Source organism: Periophthalmus magnuspinnatus, chromosome 15 (assembly GCF_009829125.3).
Source record: "Periophthalmus magnuspinnatus isolate fPerMag1 chromosome 15, fPerMag1.2.pri, whole genome shotgun sequence".
Classification (NCBI taxonomy): Eukaryota; Metazoa; Chordata; class Actinopteri; order Gobiiformes; family Gobiidae; genus Periophthalmus; species Periophthalmus magnuspinnatus.
Genome location: NC_047140.1, coordinates 196,781 through 210,955, shown reverse-complemented (window position 1 = coordinate 210,955; position 14,175 = coordinate 196,781). Strand labels below are relative to the sequence as shown.

Sequence of the window (14,175 nt, the reverse complement as noted above, 5' to 3'; positions counted from 1 at the left end):
ATTTCATTTATTTTTGTAGTATTTTGCAGCAGTAGTCCTTTTACAGTGGTACTGGTCTTGACATAAGCAATAATCTGGTTATAATCCTGGTCAAATCCTGGTCTAATGGGATTGTGTCCAAGCGAGAGCAGCGACACTCTACAGGTCAACTACAGAGTACCCCGGCACCAGGTCCAATCCGGGACTAAACCAGGACCAAACCAAGACTAAACCAGGACTAAGCCAGGACCACACCGGGATCAAACTATGACCAAACCAGGTCCAACCCAGGATCAAACCAAGACTAAACCAGGAGCTGAGAATAACTCGGAACCAGAATTTCAATCTGATTTAAAGGATCTCATGGATTTTATTTGTGGACATCACAGTGGAATTGGTAATTGTTTAGTTTGAGATGCAAATCAAGTCCAAACTAGGTCTAAATCAGGACCAAACCAAGTCTAAGCCAGGTCCAAACCAGGTCTAAACCAGGTCCAAACCAAGTCTAAGCCAGGTCCAAACCAGAGTCTAAACCAGGGTCTAAACCAGGGTCTAAACCAGGGTCTAAACCAGGGTCTAAACCAGGGTCTAAACCAGGGTCTAAACCAGAATCTTGAACCAAGACTGACCAGGAACAAACCCATCCTGTATTTATTTTTCAGGCTCTTCTTCAGAGGACAGTGTTTTTATCTTTTATAATAATTTCCTTCTTGCAGATGGTCGTGGACTATAGGTCATGACTGAAATAGCTTTAGCTTTAGCCTTTAGCTGCAGTGAGATCATTAGCTCCGAGCTATTTTCTGCTTGGCACTGAGCGGGTTTAGCTTTTTTAATTCTTTTTAAAATGGACCCTGCCAAAGAGGAGGTGTTTTCGGACCCAGAGGAGACATCAGATCAAAGCCAAGACCAGGACTCTGCGGAGGAAGAGGATGAAGATGGCCAAACCTTTAACACCTGGATGCAGCGCTGCAGAGGAGAGACCACAGAGGATGAACCTGTTCAGGAAGTGATTGTGCAAAGAGGAAGTACAACTGGTCTGGACCCTCCCCCTCCACAAATGGGCCGCCGGGCCTCCCTCCCCTGTCCGGTAAGACACAGGTCTAAAGCATGTCTAAAGCAGGTCTAAAGCATGTCTAAAGTGGGTCTAAAGCAGGTCTAAACCAAGTCTAAACCAGCTCTAAAACAACGCTCTAGCGCCTCTCTGTGGTTTTAAATGTTGCTCCATAGCGCCTTTCTGTGGTCATATGTGGTCATGTCTCGTTGCAGTCCACTCTCTCCTCCATGACTCTGTCTCGGCTCCATGTCTCAACTGCGGCTCCAGTAACGGCGAAACTCCTCTTGCGCCGCTCATCTTCTCGTCGTTTGCTGCCATCACCACAGGAAGTCCCGCCCCCTCCAGGAGAGAGAGAGAGGAGGAGTTCGCTAGCCCTGATTCACGCCCCGCCTACCATCCAAGAGAGACCTGCCCCCCTCGACCGGGTATCAATCCCTCAACCCAAACAAAGTTCCGAGAGACCCAGCCTCCTGGAGAGGAGAGGTCACTTTAGGAGGAGGAACGTCATGTCTCTGGTACGGACCACACCAGGATCCTAACCGGATCTGAGAGGAACCTGGACAAGGATCCTGTTCAGATCTGAGAGGGGTCCAGACCGGACGGGGATCCCGACTGGCTCTGAGTTTGTGTTGTTGTTCCAGAGCGATGCAGACAGTGTGTGTTTGATCTGCCACAACGACCTCAAACACGGAACGGGAACCAGAGAACTGCAGTGTGCACACAGCTTCCACAAGGAGGTACTACTACTACTACTACTACTACTACTACTACTACTACTACAAGTGCTAGTACACAAGTACACAAGTACGACAAGTACTACTACACGTACTATAAGTGGGATTACTACTACAAGCACCACTGCAAGTACTACAAGTACCACTACAAGTACTACTACATGTACTGTAAGTGCTACTACTACAGGTAGTAGCACTTATAGTGCTACTGGGGAGCCCCCCTAGGAGTATTACTACAAGCTCAAGTATTACTTGTAGAACTACTTGTGTGTATGTCCCACAATGCACCAAGAGCCAAACATCTACACCAAGAGCCAAACAAGTAATACAAGTAGTACTTGTAATACTATGTGCAGTAGTACATACTACTGCACATACTACAAGTACTACTACTATAAGTATTACAAGTACTACTTCAAGTACTTCTACTACTACTACTACTACTACTACTACTACTACTACTACTACTACTGCTGCTGCTGATACTATTACTATTATTACCTCTATTGCTACTACTACTGCTATTACTACTGCTACTGTTGCCAATGCAGTACTAGTATTTGTCAGTACTCTATGATGTTGTACTAGTATTTAGCAGCACTCTGTGATGCAGTAAAAGTATCTGAAATATTTGTTGTCTTTCAGTGTATAAAGGAGTACCTCTGCAGTAGCAGTAGTAGTAGTATAGTATTTGGCAGTAGTACTTGTATATGTCAGTACTCTGTGATGCAGTAAAAGTATCTTAAGTATTTGTTGCATTTCAGTGTATAGAGGAGTACCTGTGGAGGAAACGGCAGTGTCCCACGTGTCATGTTCAGGTGTCTCTGCCTCAGAATCTGCTCTGGACCTCCACCCTCAAAGTACCCTAAACCCCATGTCCCACAATGCACCAAGAGCCAAACATCTACAGCTTCCAGCATGTATCGGGCACACCAACGGTGATACATTTGGGGAAAAAAAATACAGAAAAAAGGATCTCCAGAATAAAGCTCCTATGGTGCAGTTGGGCCAAAGTACCGTGAACTACAACTCTCAGGATTCAATAGGAGAAAGGTGCATCAGCTTCTAATGATTAAATCTGTTAAAGGCATGCATTTATTTACTGACGTAGGTCTGATTACGGATTATAAATGGACTTAAACTACATGTCCCAGGATTCCTCAGGGCAGTGTTTGAATAAAGTGATTTTCTTGGGTTTGTTTCTTTCACTGTTTTTTATTTATTTACCGGACTATATGTTGCTCTGGGGTATAAGTTGCACCAGAGAAAAAATGCATGATAATGAAGAAAAAAACATATAAATTGCACTGTACTATACATTTTTTGGGGACATTTACTTACTTAAAGGCAAGTATTAATAATAACAATAAAATAGAGAGTGAACAGACTGAATAATAGTACAGCACGCTAACGTAACACATTTATATTTATTCAGCTACATGAAGCATAGACAACGCACTGAATACGTATCTGGTATGTTAACGTAAGATATCAACAGTTAATCAAATAACTAAAGCATAAAAAACAAGTTAACAAGTTTATACTCTTATCTCACTCCAAATCACTAAATCCATTGAATTCTTCATCCTAGATGAAGTGCTACTCCCGCATGGCTGCAAGCCTTGAGTACCCTCGCGCAGTTGTCAATGTGACATTAATGAAGATGTGAAAATATATATTTTAATAATTTCACATATATCGCATCTGAGTATAGGTCGCACCCTCAGACAAACTATGAAAAAAAGTCCAGAATATATACGGTAAATTCATTAAATTTAATCAAATCAATATTACACCAAAACTTCAGAAATCCAGATTCAGTCTTGTCTCCATCACAGATCTGTGGAAGGGAGGAAATATTAATCCTGGTGTAGTACAGGTTTAGTCCTGGTTTAGTCCTGGTTTAGTCCAGGGTTAGTCCAGGTTCTGGGTCTCACCTCAGACCATCTGATACTGGTTTGTGTTGATGAATCTGGACAGACAACAGGCCACAGTGGTTCCAATCAACTGAAAAAACAAAAGCATGTTTATCTGTGTCTATCTGTAATACTGCCGTTGGCCTGTATAGAGAATAGAGAGCTGCTGTTGATCTGCTCGTGACCTGTAGGGGGAGTACCTGAGAGAAGGCGATGCCAAATGTAACGCTGGCAATGATCCCGAGGTTTGTGTCGAAGAATGCAGTCACCAGTTCAAAACAGCCCTGAGACACATGGGCATATATATAGACAGAGTATATAAATATAAACATATTGAACATATATAAAAAATATACACATATATACACATATATGACATATAGCTCACTGGTTAGCTCAACGGTAAGTCACCTAACTTTCACGTGGGTGACCCGGGTTTGAATCACCCCAGGGCGCAATAAGCAATTACCATTTACCAGTGTGGATCTTTAGGCAAGACCCTTCATGCTACTGCCTACCTCATACAATGATGAGTGCAAATGAAACTTACAAGATGCAGGCTCAGACGTTGAACGGCCAAACAAGGCTTCAGGGGAACCAGAGCACCTTGATGCTACTGGAACAAGATGGAAATGGGCGAGATATGAGAACAAGGCTCTGTTGGAATGCTACTACTCCAGTGACCTGAGTCAGTGGTTAACGGGATGTGTGTGAAAAATGGTTACTTGGTTATAATGGTTACAGCTAAGCAAGTAGTAGCTCAGTGTTCCAACATCCACAAACGGCAAATGCTATCACAACTTGAGATTGATAAGGTACAACACAAATGCTACGGCAAGGGGGAGCCAGGACCCCAGGTCAGGGGGGAGTACATCAACTCCTCAACCGGACTGGGACTGGGTACAAAGCCCCAATCACACTGAGCCACACAGCGACTGACCTGAAAGATAAGATCATGGCCAACCCTGATGCCAGTTACGGAGGCCAAGTGAAGGCCATCTGAAAGTCACCTAGAAGATGTGAATGCAACATTGAGAGCGATCCCTACCTCAACCCTCATAGAAACCAATGAGCTCTACATGTAAGATCCATAAGTATATCACCAAAGGATGATGTGCACTAGACAAGATCGAAGGCTAGCACTCCATCTCACTGGATGAAGTACTGGATCTTGGATGTTTCATCCTGGACTGTGGTTCTCACACTCACTAGTCCTCTGCCTCCTTCCTTAAGGCTCAAATACAGTCTCAGGGTGCTGCATTTGGGATAGAATCCTCCATGCATGGTCAGTAGCTTTCCAGTCTTAATGTCTGTGATCTGTAACTCCTCCTTTGGAGAGCTTATGATTTCTGCTGGGTATCTGATTACTGGCAAGGTGTAGCTGTTTATTGCCTAGGTCTTGTTCTTGCTATTGAGCTTACTCCTTAGGACTTGCCTTACTTGTCTGAGGTATCTGGCCATGGCTGCTTTCCTTGTTTCCTCTTCAAGGTTGCCATTTGCTTGTGGTATACCAAGGTATTTGTAATTGTCCTCGATGTCTGCTATTGTCCCTTCTAGGAGTGAGACGGCTTCTGTGTGGCTACCTTTCCTCTCTTTGTCACCATCCGGCTACACTTCTCAAACCCAAATGACATTCCAATGTCTGTGCTGTAGATCCTGGTGGTGTGGATCAGTGAGTCATGCTCACTCTTAGCGTACAGCTTGATGTCATCTATGTAGAGGAGGTGATTGATGGTGGCCCCATTCCTGAGTCAGCATCTATAGCCAGTGTTGCTGATGATTTGGCTGAGGGGCTTCAGAGCTATGCAGAACAGCAGTGTGCCTCCTTGGTATATGCCACTTTTGATGGTCACTTGTGCAAGTGGCTTGGGAGGTTTTCCACAACCTCATCAAACTTGCAATGAAGGCTCTCAGAGTCTTGTTGATGTTGTACAGCTCCAGGCATTCAGTGATCCATGTGAGCGGCATTGACTCATAGGCTTTCTTGTAATCAATCCAGGCAGTGCACAGGTTGGTCTGACAGATTCTGTAGTCTCGGGCGACTGTTCGGTCTACCAGGAGCTGGTGTTTGGGTCTCCTGGTATCTTCTGTGCTGTGCTCATGCATTGAAACCCCAAGGTCAAGGTGGGAAACACCTCCAAAAGTAGTGGATAATAGTTGAGCCAAGATCCTGTGGGACTTCAAGATACAGACAGACAGAATGGTGATGGACCAACTGGACATTGTGGTGGTGGACAAACAACAGAGCAAAGCCATTGTGGTGGACATTGCAGTACCAAGTGATGAGAACATCAGGAAAAAGGAGTATGAGAAACTAGAGAAACACCAGGGGCTCAAAGAAGAGCTGGAGAAGGCCTGGAAGGTGAAGGCATCAGCGGTGCCCATGGTCATCGAAGCACAATGGGGCAGTGACCCCCAAACTGGAGGAGTGGCTACAGCAGATCTCAGGAAAAACATCAGACATCTCAGTCCAGAAAGGTGCAGTACTAGAAACAGCAAAGATACTGCACAGAACTCTCAAGCTCCTAGAGGTCCCGAGTGTGGAAAAAGAGGGGATGAGACCACCTGCAGAGGATGAGGATGATATATATATATATATATATATATATATATATATATATATATATATATATTTATTTATTTATTTATATAAATAAATATATATATATATATATATATATATATATATATATATAAATAAATAAATATATATATATATATATACATATATATACACACACACACGTATATAAAATATACAGTATATGCAGATTATAGAGGGAATATACGTATATACTCAGACATTCATACATGTTTATATGCATTTATACATGCAGCTTATACTAAAATATAAACTTCATATAAACAGGAAGATAACAGATGTGGATTTAACAAAAATAAAAGTGTTGGGTTTAAAATGTTCTCTTTAAAAACCTATTTTATATGTTGTGCTTGCAGGTTGTGGGCTGGATTCCCTGGCTGTTCAGTGATCAGACATAGGGTTGTGTGTTGGATTCCCTGGCTATTCGGTGATCAAGCAAGGGGTTGTGAGTTGGATTCCGTGGCAGTTCAGTGATCAGACAGGGGGTTGTAGGTTTGATTACCTGGTCGTACACTTTGTCGCCTGCTCGTGAGGCGTTCCGGAGGTCGTCTCGTTCACAGTCGTTGATTCGGACGCAGCAGGAGACCGGGACTCCTCCATTTGGGAAATACGAGCTGTGTAGCCAACTGCTGAAGTTTGACACGCCACAACAGTGCAACTACAAGTATACACAAGTACAAGTATGTGTGTACTACAAGTATACTCAAGTATAGGTAAGTGTGTACTACAAGTATACTCAAGTACAGATATGTGTGCACTACAAGTATACACAAGTACAGGTATGTGTGTAGTACAAGTATACACAAGTACAAGTATGTGCGTACTACAAGTATACACAAGTACAAGTATGTGTGTACTACAAGTATACACATGTACAAGTGTAGTACAAATATTCACACGTACTCAGGGGTAATCCAGATACTGCAAACTGTTGTTAGATTCCTGAAACTGAGCACATATAAAATAGTAATAGCAGTAGTAGTAGTAATACTGATACCTTCCTCTGGAGGTCGTCGACGGCCAGGCTGCGTTCGTCCAGAGCGTTGTATTTCTGAACGGCTTCAGAAAAAGAACTAAAAAAACTGCCTTTAATCTGAAAAACACAAAGTCACTGTAGTACAAATACTATAGTACTGCAAATACTACAACAGTGCGAATATTATAGTATTGTACATACTGTAGTGCTGTATTAATGTAGTACTGTGGCACTGTACATACTGCAAGACTGTAATGCTGTAGTACTGTAAATACTGTAGTCCTGTACATACTGTAGTGCTGTAGTATTGTAATACCGTAGTACTGTACATACTGCAGTACTGTAGTACTATACATACTGCAGTACTGTACATACTCTAGTACTGTAGTACTGTAATACTGTAGTACATATAGTACTGCAGTACTTTAAATACTGATACATTTACACTGATATAAACACTTGAATCCTGCACAGTCTGATGTGTCTTTATAACAGACAAACCTCGTGACGAAAAATAAAACCAGAGATTCCAGCGATGAGTTCAGTCAGAAACACGAGCGTCAGCAGCACAGCAAACTACAGGTCAGAGGTCACACAGGGGTCACACGGGGTCACACAGGGGTCACACAGGGTCACACCAGAGGCGTAAGGGCAGCATGCTAGTGAGTTTATATATAAAACCCTAACCCTATACAGACAGATATAGAGCAGAGACTGGTCGGGCCAACATCAGTGGTTCTTAACATTTTCACAGGGTCAGGGCTAAACCAGGACTAAACCAAGGCTACAGTTGTTCCAAACTGGAAAAATGAGTAATCACTGGAGGGAGCCAAATATATGGGTAGATATAGGTATAGAGGTTGTAGAGGCTCTGGTCATTAGTTGTGTATTAACACATATGAATGTGTCAACATTTCTCTGAAGTATCCCAATAATGATGTTCTGTCAATCCCACAAAAACATACTCAATTAAGGTTTAAGTTAAGTTTAACTAAACCACTGAGCTAATATATGATGCTGATGCTTGGTTATAAGAGCATCCATATTTAAGTTATTACAGATGTTTCAAAAATTCTGATTATTGAATTGAATTACTTAGGACATTTTTTTTATGTGACTTTTGAAGAATGTTGGGTCTAGGATAACTCCAAGGTATTTAAATTGTGGGACCAGATCAAGTTCTACTCCATTAAGAAAGACATTTGATTGCTTTACTTCGGTATGAGGTTTTGAGAAGTACATACAGACCGTTTTGTGGTGTTTAACCAGAGGCACAAGTCCTTAAGCCAGTTATGCACAGATGATAAGGCAGCTATGAGGTCATCAGCAGACAGTCCCAACACAGGGACTCCTATCAAGTAAGCTCTTTATGATTTTTGTTAACACACACAGGGCAGCGGCTGTAAAATGATCGGTACAAAAGCTAAACTGTAGTGGATATAATGAGGGTTTGGTGTTTTCTAAATGATCAGTGAGAGTGAGTTTGACCACCCACTTCTCAGCTATTTTAGATATAACAGGAAGTATGCTTACTGGCCGATAATTAGCCATATGTGTTTTAGCACCTGATTTCAAAACTGGTGTTACCGTAGCTACTTTCCAATCAGTTGGTACAACTGGATGTTGGAAGGACATATTGAGGAGATGGGTGATGATTAGATGTGTTTTAAAAATTGTTTTATCAATCAGTCTCTAGTTTTCATCAGATCATCAGAACATTCTTTGTTCAGCCTTTGTTCAGTTACGCTTCCCTCTAGTGGAGAAGGTTGATAATAATATCTTTAACAGTTTTGTTGACTTGACTGTTACAGAACTGAGGATCATCTCTGGATTTTCTGTTCAGGCTTGTTACTAAAGAGCAAATCTATTTTGGTTTTTGAATGTCTTGTAACTTAGAGTGTCCATAGTATGCTTAAATTTTTTTTCTGTCCTTCTTACAGTCCCAATTCACATTAAAATCACTGATCACAATTATTTTGTTGGACACCTTGTAGTTTGTGAAAACAATGCCAGAATCAGGAGATGAGCTTGAGAGCCTGGTTAGAACAGAGCAGCCTTAAATTATGCCTTAAAGGGCATTAAATGTGCAAAAGAATCCTGTCTCCTGTGACAAACATCTGTGCAGAGTACATACTGGAGACCACAAGGTCAAGGACAAACACCTCCAAAAGTAGTGGAGAATAATCAAGCCAAGATCCTGTGGGACTTCAGTTACAGACTGACAGAATGGAGATGGACCAATTAAATACTGTGGTGGTGGATAAACAACAGAGCAAAGGCATTGTGGTGGACATGGCAGAACCAAGTGATGGGAACAACAGGAAAAAGGAACATGAGAAACTAGAGAAATACCAGGGACTCAAAGAAGAGCTGGAGAAGGCATGAAATATGAAGGCATCGGTGGATGTATATATACAAACACACACAAACAGTAAAAATGATGCAGTCCACTTTCAGACCTAGTTTATGTCTAGTTTAGCCCTAGATTAGACCTGCAATAGTCCTGTTATAGACCTGGTTTAGATCTGGTGGTACTTGGTGTGAAAAGTTTGAGAGCTTCTGTTCTATACTGTATTAGACTGAGCGGGACTCAGATGTTTTCATATAGGATTTATTCTGAACTGACCGTGCGAAGCATCCAGCAGCGCCCCCTGCAGGTGGCCCAGCAGCCAAACAGTGACAGCAGCACGATCCCGCCGCCAGTGCCTGATAACACGAAGGGAACTGCAGAGGGCGTCCTAGAGATCAGCACCGAGTATGGACCAAGCATCAAAATCCACCACAGCCCCACAGACAATAACACGATTCCCGAGACCTGGAGACACAAGACTAACAGTATAAAATGGAACCCTGGCCCCTGCCAATAACACTAACCCTGACCAACCCTAACTCTGACTAACCTAAACCCTGACTAACCCTAAATCTGACTAACCTAAACCCTGACTAAGCCAAACCCTGACAAACCTTAACCTGGACTAACCCTGATTAACACTAACCCTGACTTACCCTAACCTTGACTAACCTTAACTCTGATTAACGCTGACCCTGACTAACCCTAATCCTGACTAACCTTAACCCTAACGCTAACTCTGACTAAGACTAACCCTGACTAATCTTAACCCTGACTAACGCTATTGCTAACCCTGAATAACTCTATCCCCGACTAAGCCTAAACTTGACTAACCCTAACCCTAATTAGCTCTAACCCTGACTAACCCTAACCCTGACTAGCACTAACCCTGACTACCCTAAACCTAACACTGACAAATCCAAACCCTGACAAACCCTAACCAACCCTTACTAACTCTAACTCTTAGTAACCTAAACCCTGACTAACCTTAACTAACCCTGACTAATGCTAACCCTGACTAACCCCAACCCTGGCTAAGAATAATGCTGTCTACCATAAACCTAACAATGACTAACCCTAACCCTGACTATCACTAACCTTGACTAAGCCTAACCCTGACTAACGCTAACCCTGATTAACACTGACTAATCCTAACCCTAACTAACTCTTAACTGCCCTAAACCTTACACTGACTAATCCAAACCCCGACTAACCCTAACCACCACTAAACCTGACTAACTCTAACCCTTACTAACCTAAACCCTGACTAACCTTGACTAACAATAACCTTGACTAAGCCTAACCCTGACTAATCCTAACTTTGACCAACCCTAAACCTGACTAACCCTAGCTGCTAACCCTTACTAGAATTACCTGTAACCTTCCCTGAATAAGCCTCCCTTTGTCCCTTAGTTTAGTGGACTCCGGTCCTACAGACTTGAACCAATTTATTTATTAGAATGTATACAGTATCCACACAGTTCACTAACCCTAACCCTCAGTCACGACTGCGTCCTGCACCAACAAATGTCATCTATGTTTTAGCCATTGGTTTTAACTGTACCAAGTGCCAAAAGCACAGTGTATTTTTTGCCCGGTAAACAGAAGAGTTGAAGAAACAGTTTCCCCAGTTTTACTAACCAATGTCTATTTCATTGTTGATTTTCTAAAATTCTTTTGGTTAAATCAATTCTCGTGCTGAGCCATAAGAGGCAACTGCTGATGTGATTTTGGGATTTACAAAAATGAATTGAATTGAATTAACCCTAACCGTAACTTTGACTAACCCTGACTAACCATATCCCTGACTAACCCTAACCAAACCTGTCTAACCCTAACACTGCGTAACCCTAACCCTGCTTAACCCTGCCCCCTGCCAAACCCCAATCCTGATTAACTCTAAAACTGCCTGACCATGCCTAACCCTAACCCTCACTAACCATAACCCTGACTAACCCTGACTAACTGTAACCCTAACTAACCCTAACCGTGACTAACCCTAACCCTGCCTAACCCTAACCCTGACTAATCCTGACTAACTGTAACCCTGCCTAATTATGCCTAACTATGCCTAACCCTGCCTAACCCTGCCTAACCCTGACTCTGAAGACATAGAAATAATTTGAAATGTAAAATTATGAGGCGCAGGACTTGGAAATATGTGGCCCATCCTGAAACAGAGAAATAACTGCTGGTCACGTGACATGGGTCAGGTGGCTGGGGTCAGGTGGCTCAGGGGTTCACATGACCAGCATCTTGGTGTGAAGTGTCTCATGGAGCACAAGGATGAAAACAGAACTGCTCCAAAGTGTAATATTTTTAAATAGAGAAGCAGACAGGAGCAGAATCACTGTTTCTACATTAAACTCATGCCGTACTTATGAACCCATGTAGAAAATTAACATACTTATAAACCACTTATAGATCCATATAAAAGTGACTCACCCAGAAGACGAAGGAGTAAACCAGGAGCAGAGTTTTCAGACAGAAAATCAGGGGTTTGGTTTGAAAACGCCTCCGAGACATTTCTTACAAGTGGTTCTCAATGCACACAGATTCTCTATATTTACTGTTTCTTCACTTCGCTCCTCCACAAACTCCGGGCTAATTCTTCTGAAATATTCTGAATGTCTCCCTAAAGCCCAAACCCTGCTGAATGCTCCTCGCAGTTCCCCTCCTGCTCCTCCACAGTAGTTCTGCAGCGCTCCAGTCTCCTGAACAGTCACAGCAGCGAACGCCTCAGCCTTTTGTGAAAAAAAAACAATTATCACTTCTACGACAGAATGTGGGCAGTGAATGCCACGCCACTTGAGCTTTGCAAACAACATGCAAACACTGTAGTCTTGCTTTGACCTCATTTCAATTCTGTGTTCAGACATGGTTAAATTCTGAGTCCAGTTTAGACCTTGATTTAGACCTGGATCAGACCTGGATCAGACCTGGTTCAGTCCTGGTTCAGTCCTACTTCTTGTGTAACTTATTTTCATTTCAAGTGCATTGAACTTGTTGTGTTCAAATGTTTATTACAATTACATAGATTATACGAGTATATGGGTTGTATGGGCTATTGGGGTAATATGCATTATATGGATTACATGTATTATTTTGGTGAATATGTGTTATTTGGATGAATATGAACAAAATCTGCTCAAGTCTTGATTTTTATGAAGTCAAAATGAATATGACAGAAACAGTAAAGGGTTAAATAAAAATCTAATTGAGTTACAGTATTCAGAGAGTATTCAAGCATTCAGAGTATTACAGCATTCAGAGATTATTAGTCTTCAGAGTAATACAATATTCAGAGTATTATAGTATTCAGAGAGTATTACAGTATTCAGAGTATTACAGTATTCAGAGATTATTACAGTATTCAGAATATTCGAGTATTCAGGATATTACAGTATTCAAAGTATTACAGTCTTCAGAGTATTACAGTATTCAGAATATTCGAGTATTCAGGATATTACAGTATTCAAAGTATTACAGTCTTCAGAGTATTACAGTATTCGGATTATTCGAGTATTTCAGTTCAGACCAGAATGGTCCACGGTTTGTATGTCCTTGGTTTAACTATGTCCCCTCTCTGTAACTGCTGCTGTCAGACTCATCATTTTTGGTCTTAAATAGTTGTATTAACCCTTTCTACATGATCCTGTTTTTTTTTTTTTTCCACTATTGTGTCCGTGATGCAAGATAGGAACATTAACAATAGAGCAATCTGCTGCCTTCTTTCCCTGAGGCTGCTCCCACTAGAGCAGAGGTGTCAAACTCAATTTCACCGAGGGCCACACCAGCAAAATGGTTTGTCGCAAATTTGCAAAGATATAAAAAATATGTCTGTGTAAATGTGTAACTCCTGATAAACTGACATTTTAAGACAGTCATACATTTAACTTTGCCTCGTCGCGGGCCACATAAAATGACATGGCGGGCTGCATTTGGCTCCTGGGCCTTGAGTTTGACACATGTGCACTAGAGTAAGCAACATGTTTGATTGACAGTGTTGTTAAGTAGGGAAGTGGAAGGGGCATTACCTTCAACAGCTTTGCTCCAAACTGGCTCTTTGGTTGCCATGATACTCATGATCGGAGTTCCAAATATGGAACTCAGCTTCAAATATGGAACTCAGTTTGGCCCCTATAACTGCAAGCCTCGATGAGCTTCATTTGACATGAGCTGAACGCGGTGGTGATGTCACACTCACTTAATTCACTTCTTTATACAGTCTATGGGTCTAAACCAGAGGTCCCCAACCTTTAGCTTCCTTTTTCTTGGAGGTTGTAGACTCCTCTTTTGGCTCCTCAGTTGGCCTTTTCCCCTTTGTTAAAAAGCTCTCCAAAGACTTTTGTTTATGACTCATTTTCACTCGCTTGTGGGTCTACTTTTGTACGATATGTCTGATGCGTTATACGTGAAAGAGCATATCCAGCACAGATATAATATACCTGCCATTGTATCAAATGGATTTCTGATTCCTATCAGGATTTTCATAATATGCCTATGGACAAGCTTATCAGCGTGTCATGGGCGACGGGTGAAAGTTACGTCGGAGAAGATGCGG

General features: G+C 42.0%; 2 protein-coding genes across 2 annotated transcripts; one reads left to right on the top strand and one right to left on the bottom strand.

The window, feature by feature from the left end:
• Positions 1-823: 823 nt before the first annotated feature.
• LOC117382851 (uncharacterized) lies at positions 824-2,928 on the top strand. Its single transcript, XM_033980091.2, has 4 exons — positions 824-1,066; positions 1,246-1,548; positions 1,675-1,770; positions 2,532-2,928. The coding sequence occupies exons 1-4, from the start codon at positions 824-826 to the stop codon at positions 2,634-2,636; spliced, it is 747 nt and encodes a 248-aa protein (XP_033835982.1). The 3' UTR covers positions 2,637-2,928.
• Positions 2,929-3,566: 638 nt separating this feature from the next.
• Positions 3,567-12,137, bottom strand: LOC117382464 (tetraspanin-7-like). Its single transcript, XM_033979647.2, has 8 exons — positions 12,057-12,137; positions 9,888-10,076; positions 7,763-7,837; positions 7,283-7,378; positions 6,788-6,943; positions 3,884-3,967; positions 3,705-3,774; positions 3,567-3,607 (listed from the first exon to the last, which is right to left on the bottom strand). The coding sequence occupies exons 1-7, from the start codon at positions 12,135-12,137 to the stop codon at positions 3,706-3,708; spliced, it is 750 nt and encodes a 249-aa protein (XP_033835538.2). The 3' UTR covers positions 3,567-3,607; position 3,705.
• Positions 12,138-14,175: the final 2,038 nt, after the last annotated feature.

Bases quoted from the DNA above. Each gene is read 5' to 3' on its own strand.
- LOC117382464 (XM_033979647.2), bottom strand. From the start codon at position 12,137: ATGTCTCGGAGGCGTTTTCAAACCAAACCCCTGATTTTCTGTCTGAAA. The intron at 7,838-9,887 runs GTCAGTTCAGAA...TCTGACCTGTAG, and splicing joins GCTGCTGGATGCTTCGCACG to TTTGCTGTGCTGCTGACGCT. The intron at 6,944-7,282 runs GTATCAGTATTA...GTATACTTGTAG, and splicing joins TCGACGACCTCCAGAGGAAG to TTGCACTGTTGTGGCGTGTC.
- LOC117382851 (XM_033980091.2), top strand. From the start codon at position 824: ATGGACCCTGCCAAAGAGGAGGTGTTTTCGGACCCAGAGGAGACATCA. The intron at 1,067-1,245 runs GTAAGACACAGG...GTCTCGTTGCAG, and splicing joins GGGCCTCCCTCCCCTGTCCG to TCCACTCTCTCCTCCATGAC. The intron at 1,549-1,674 runs GTACGGACCACA...TTGTTGTTCCAG, and splicing joins GGAGGAACGTCATGTCTCTG to AGCGATGCAGACAGTGTGTG.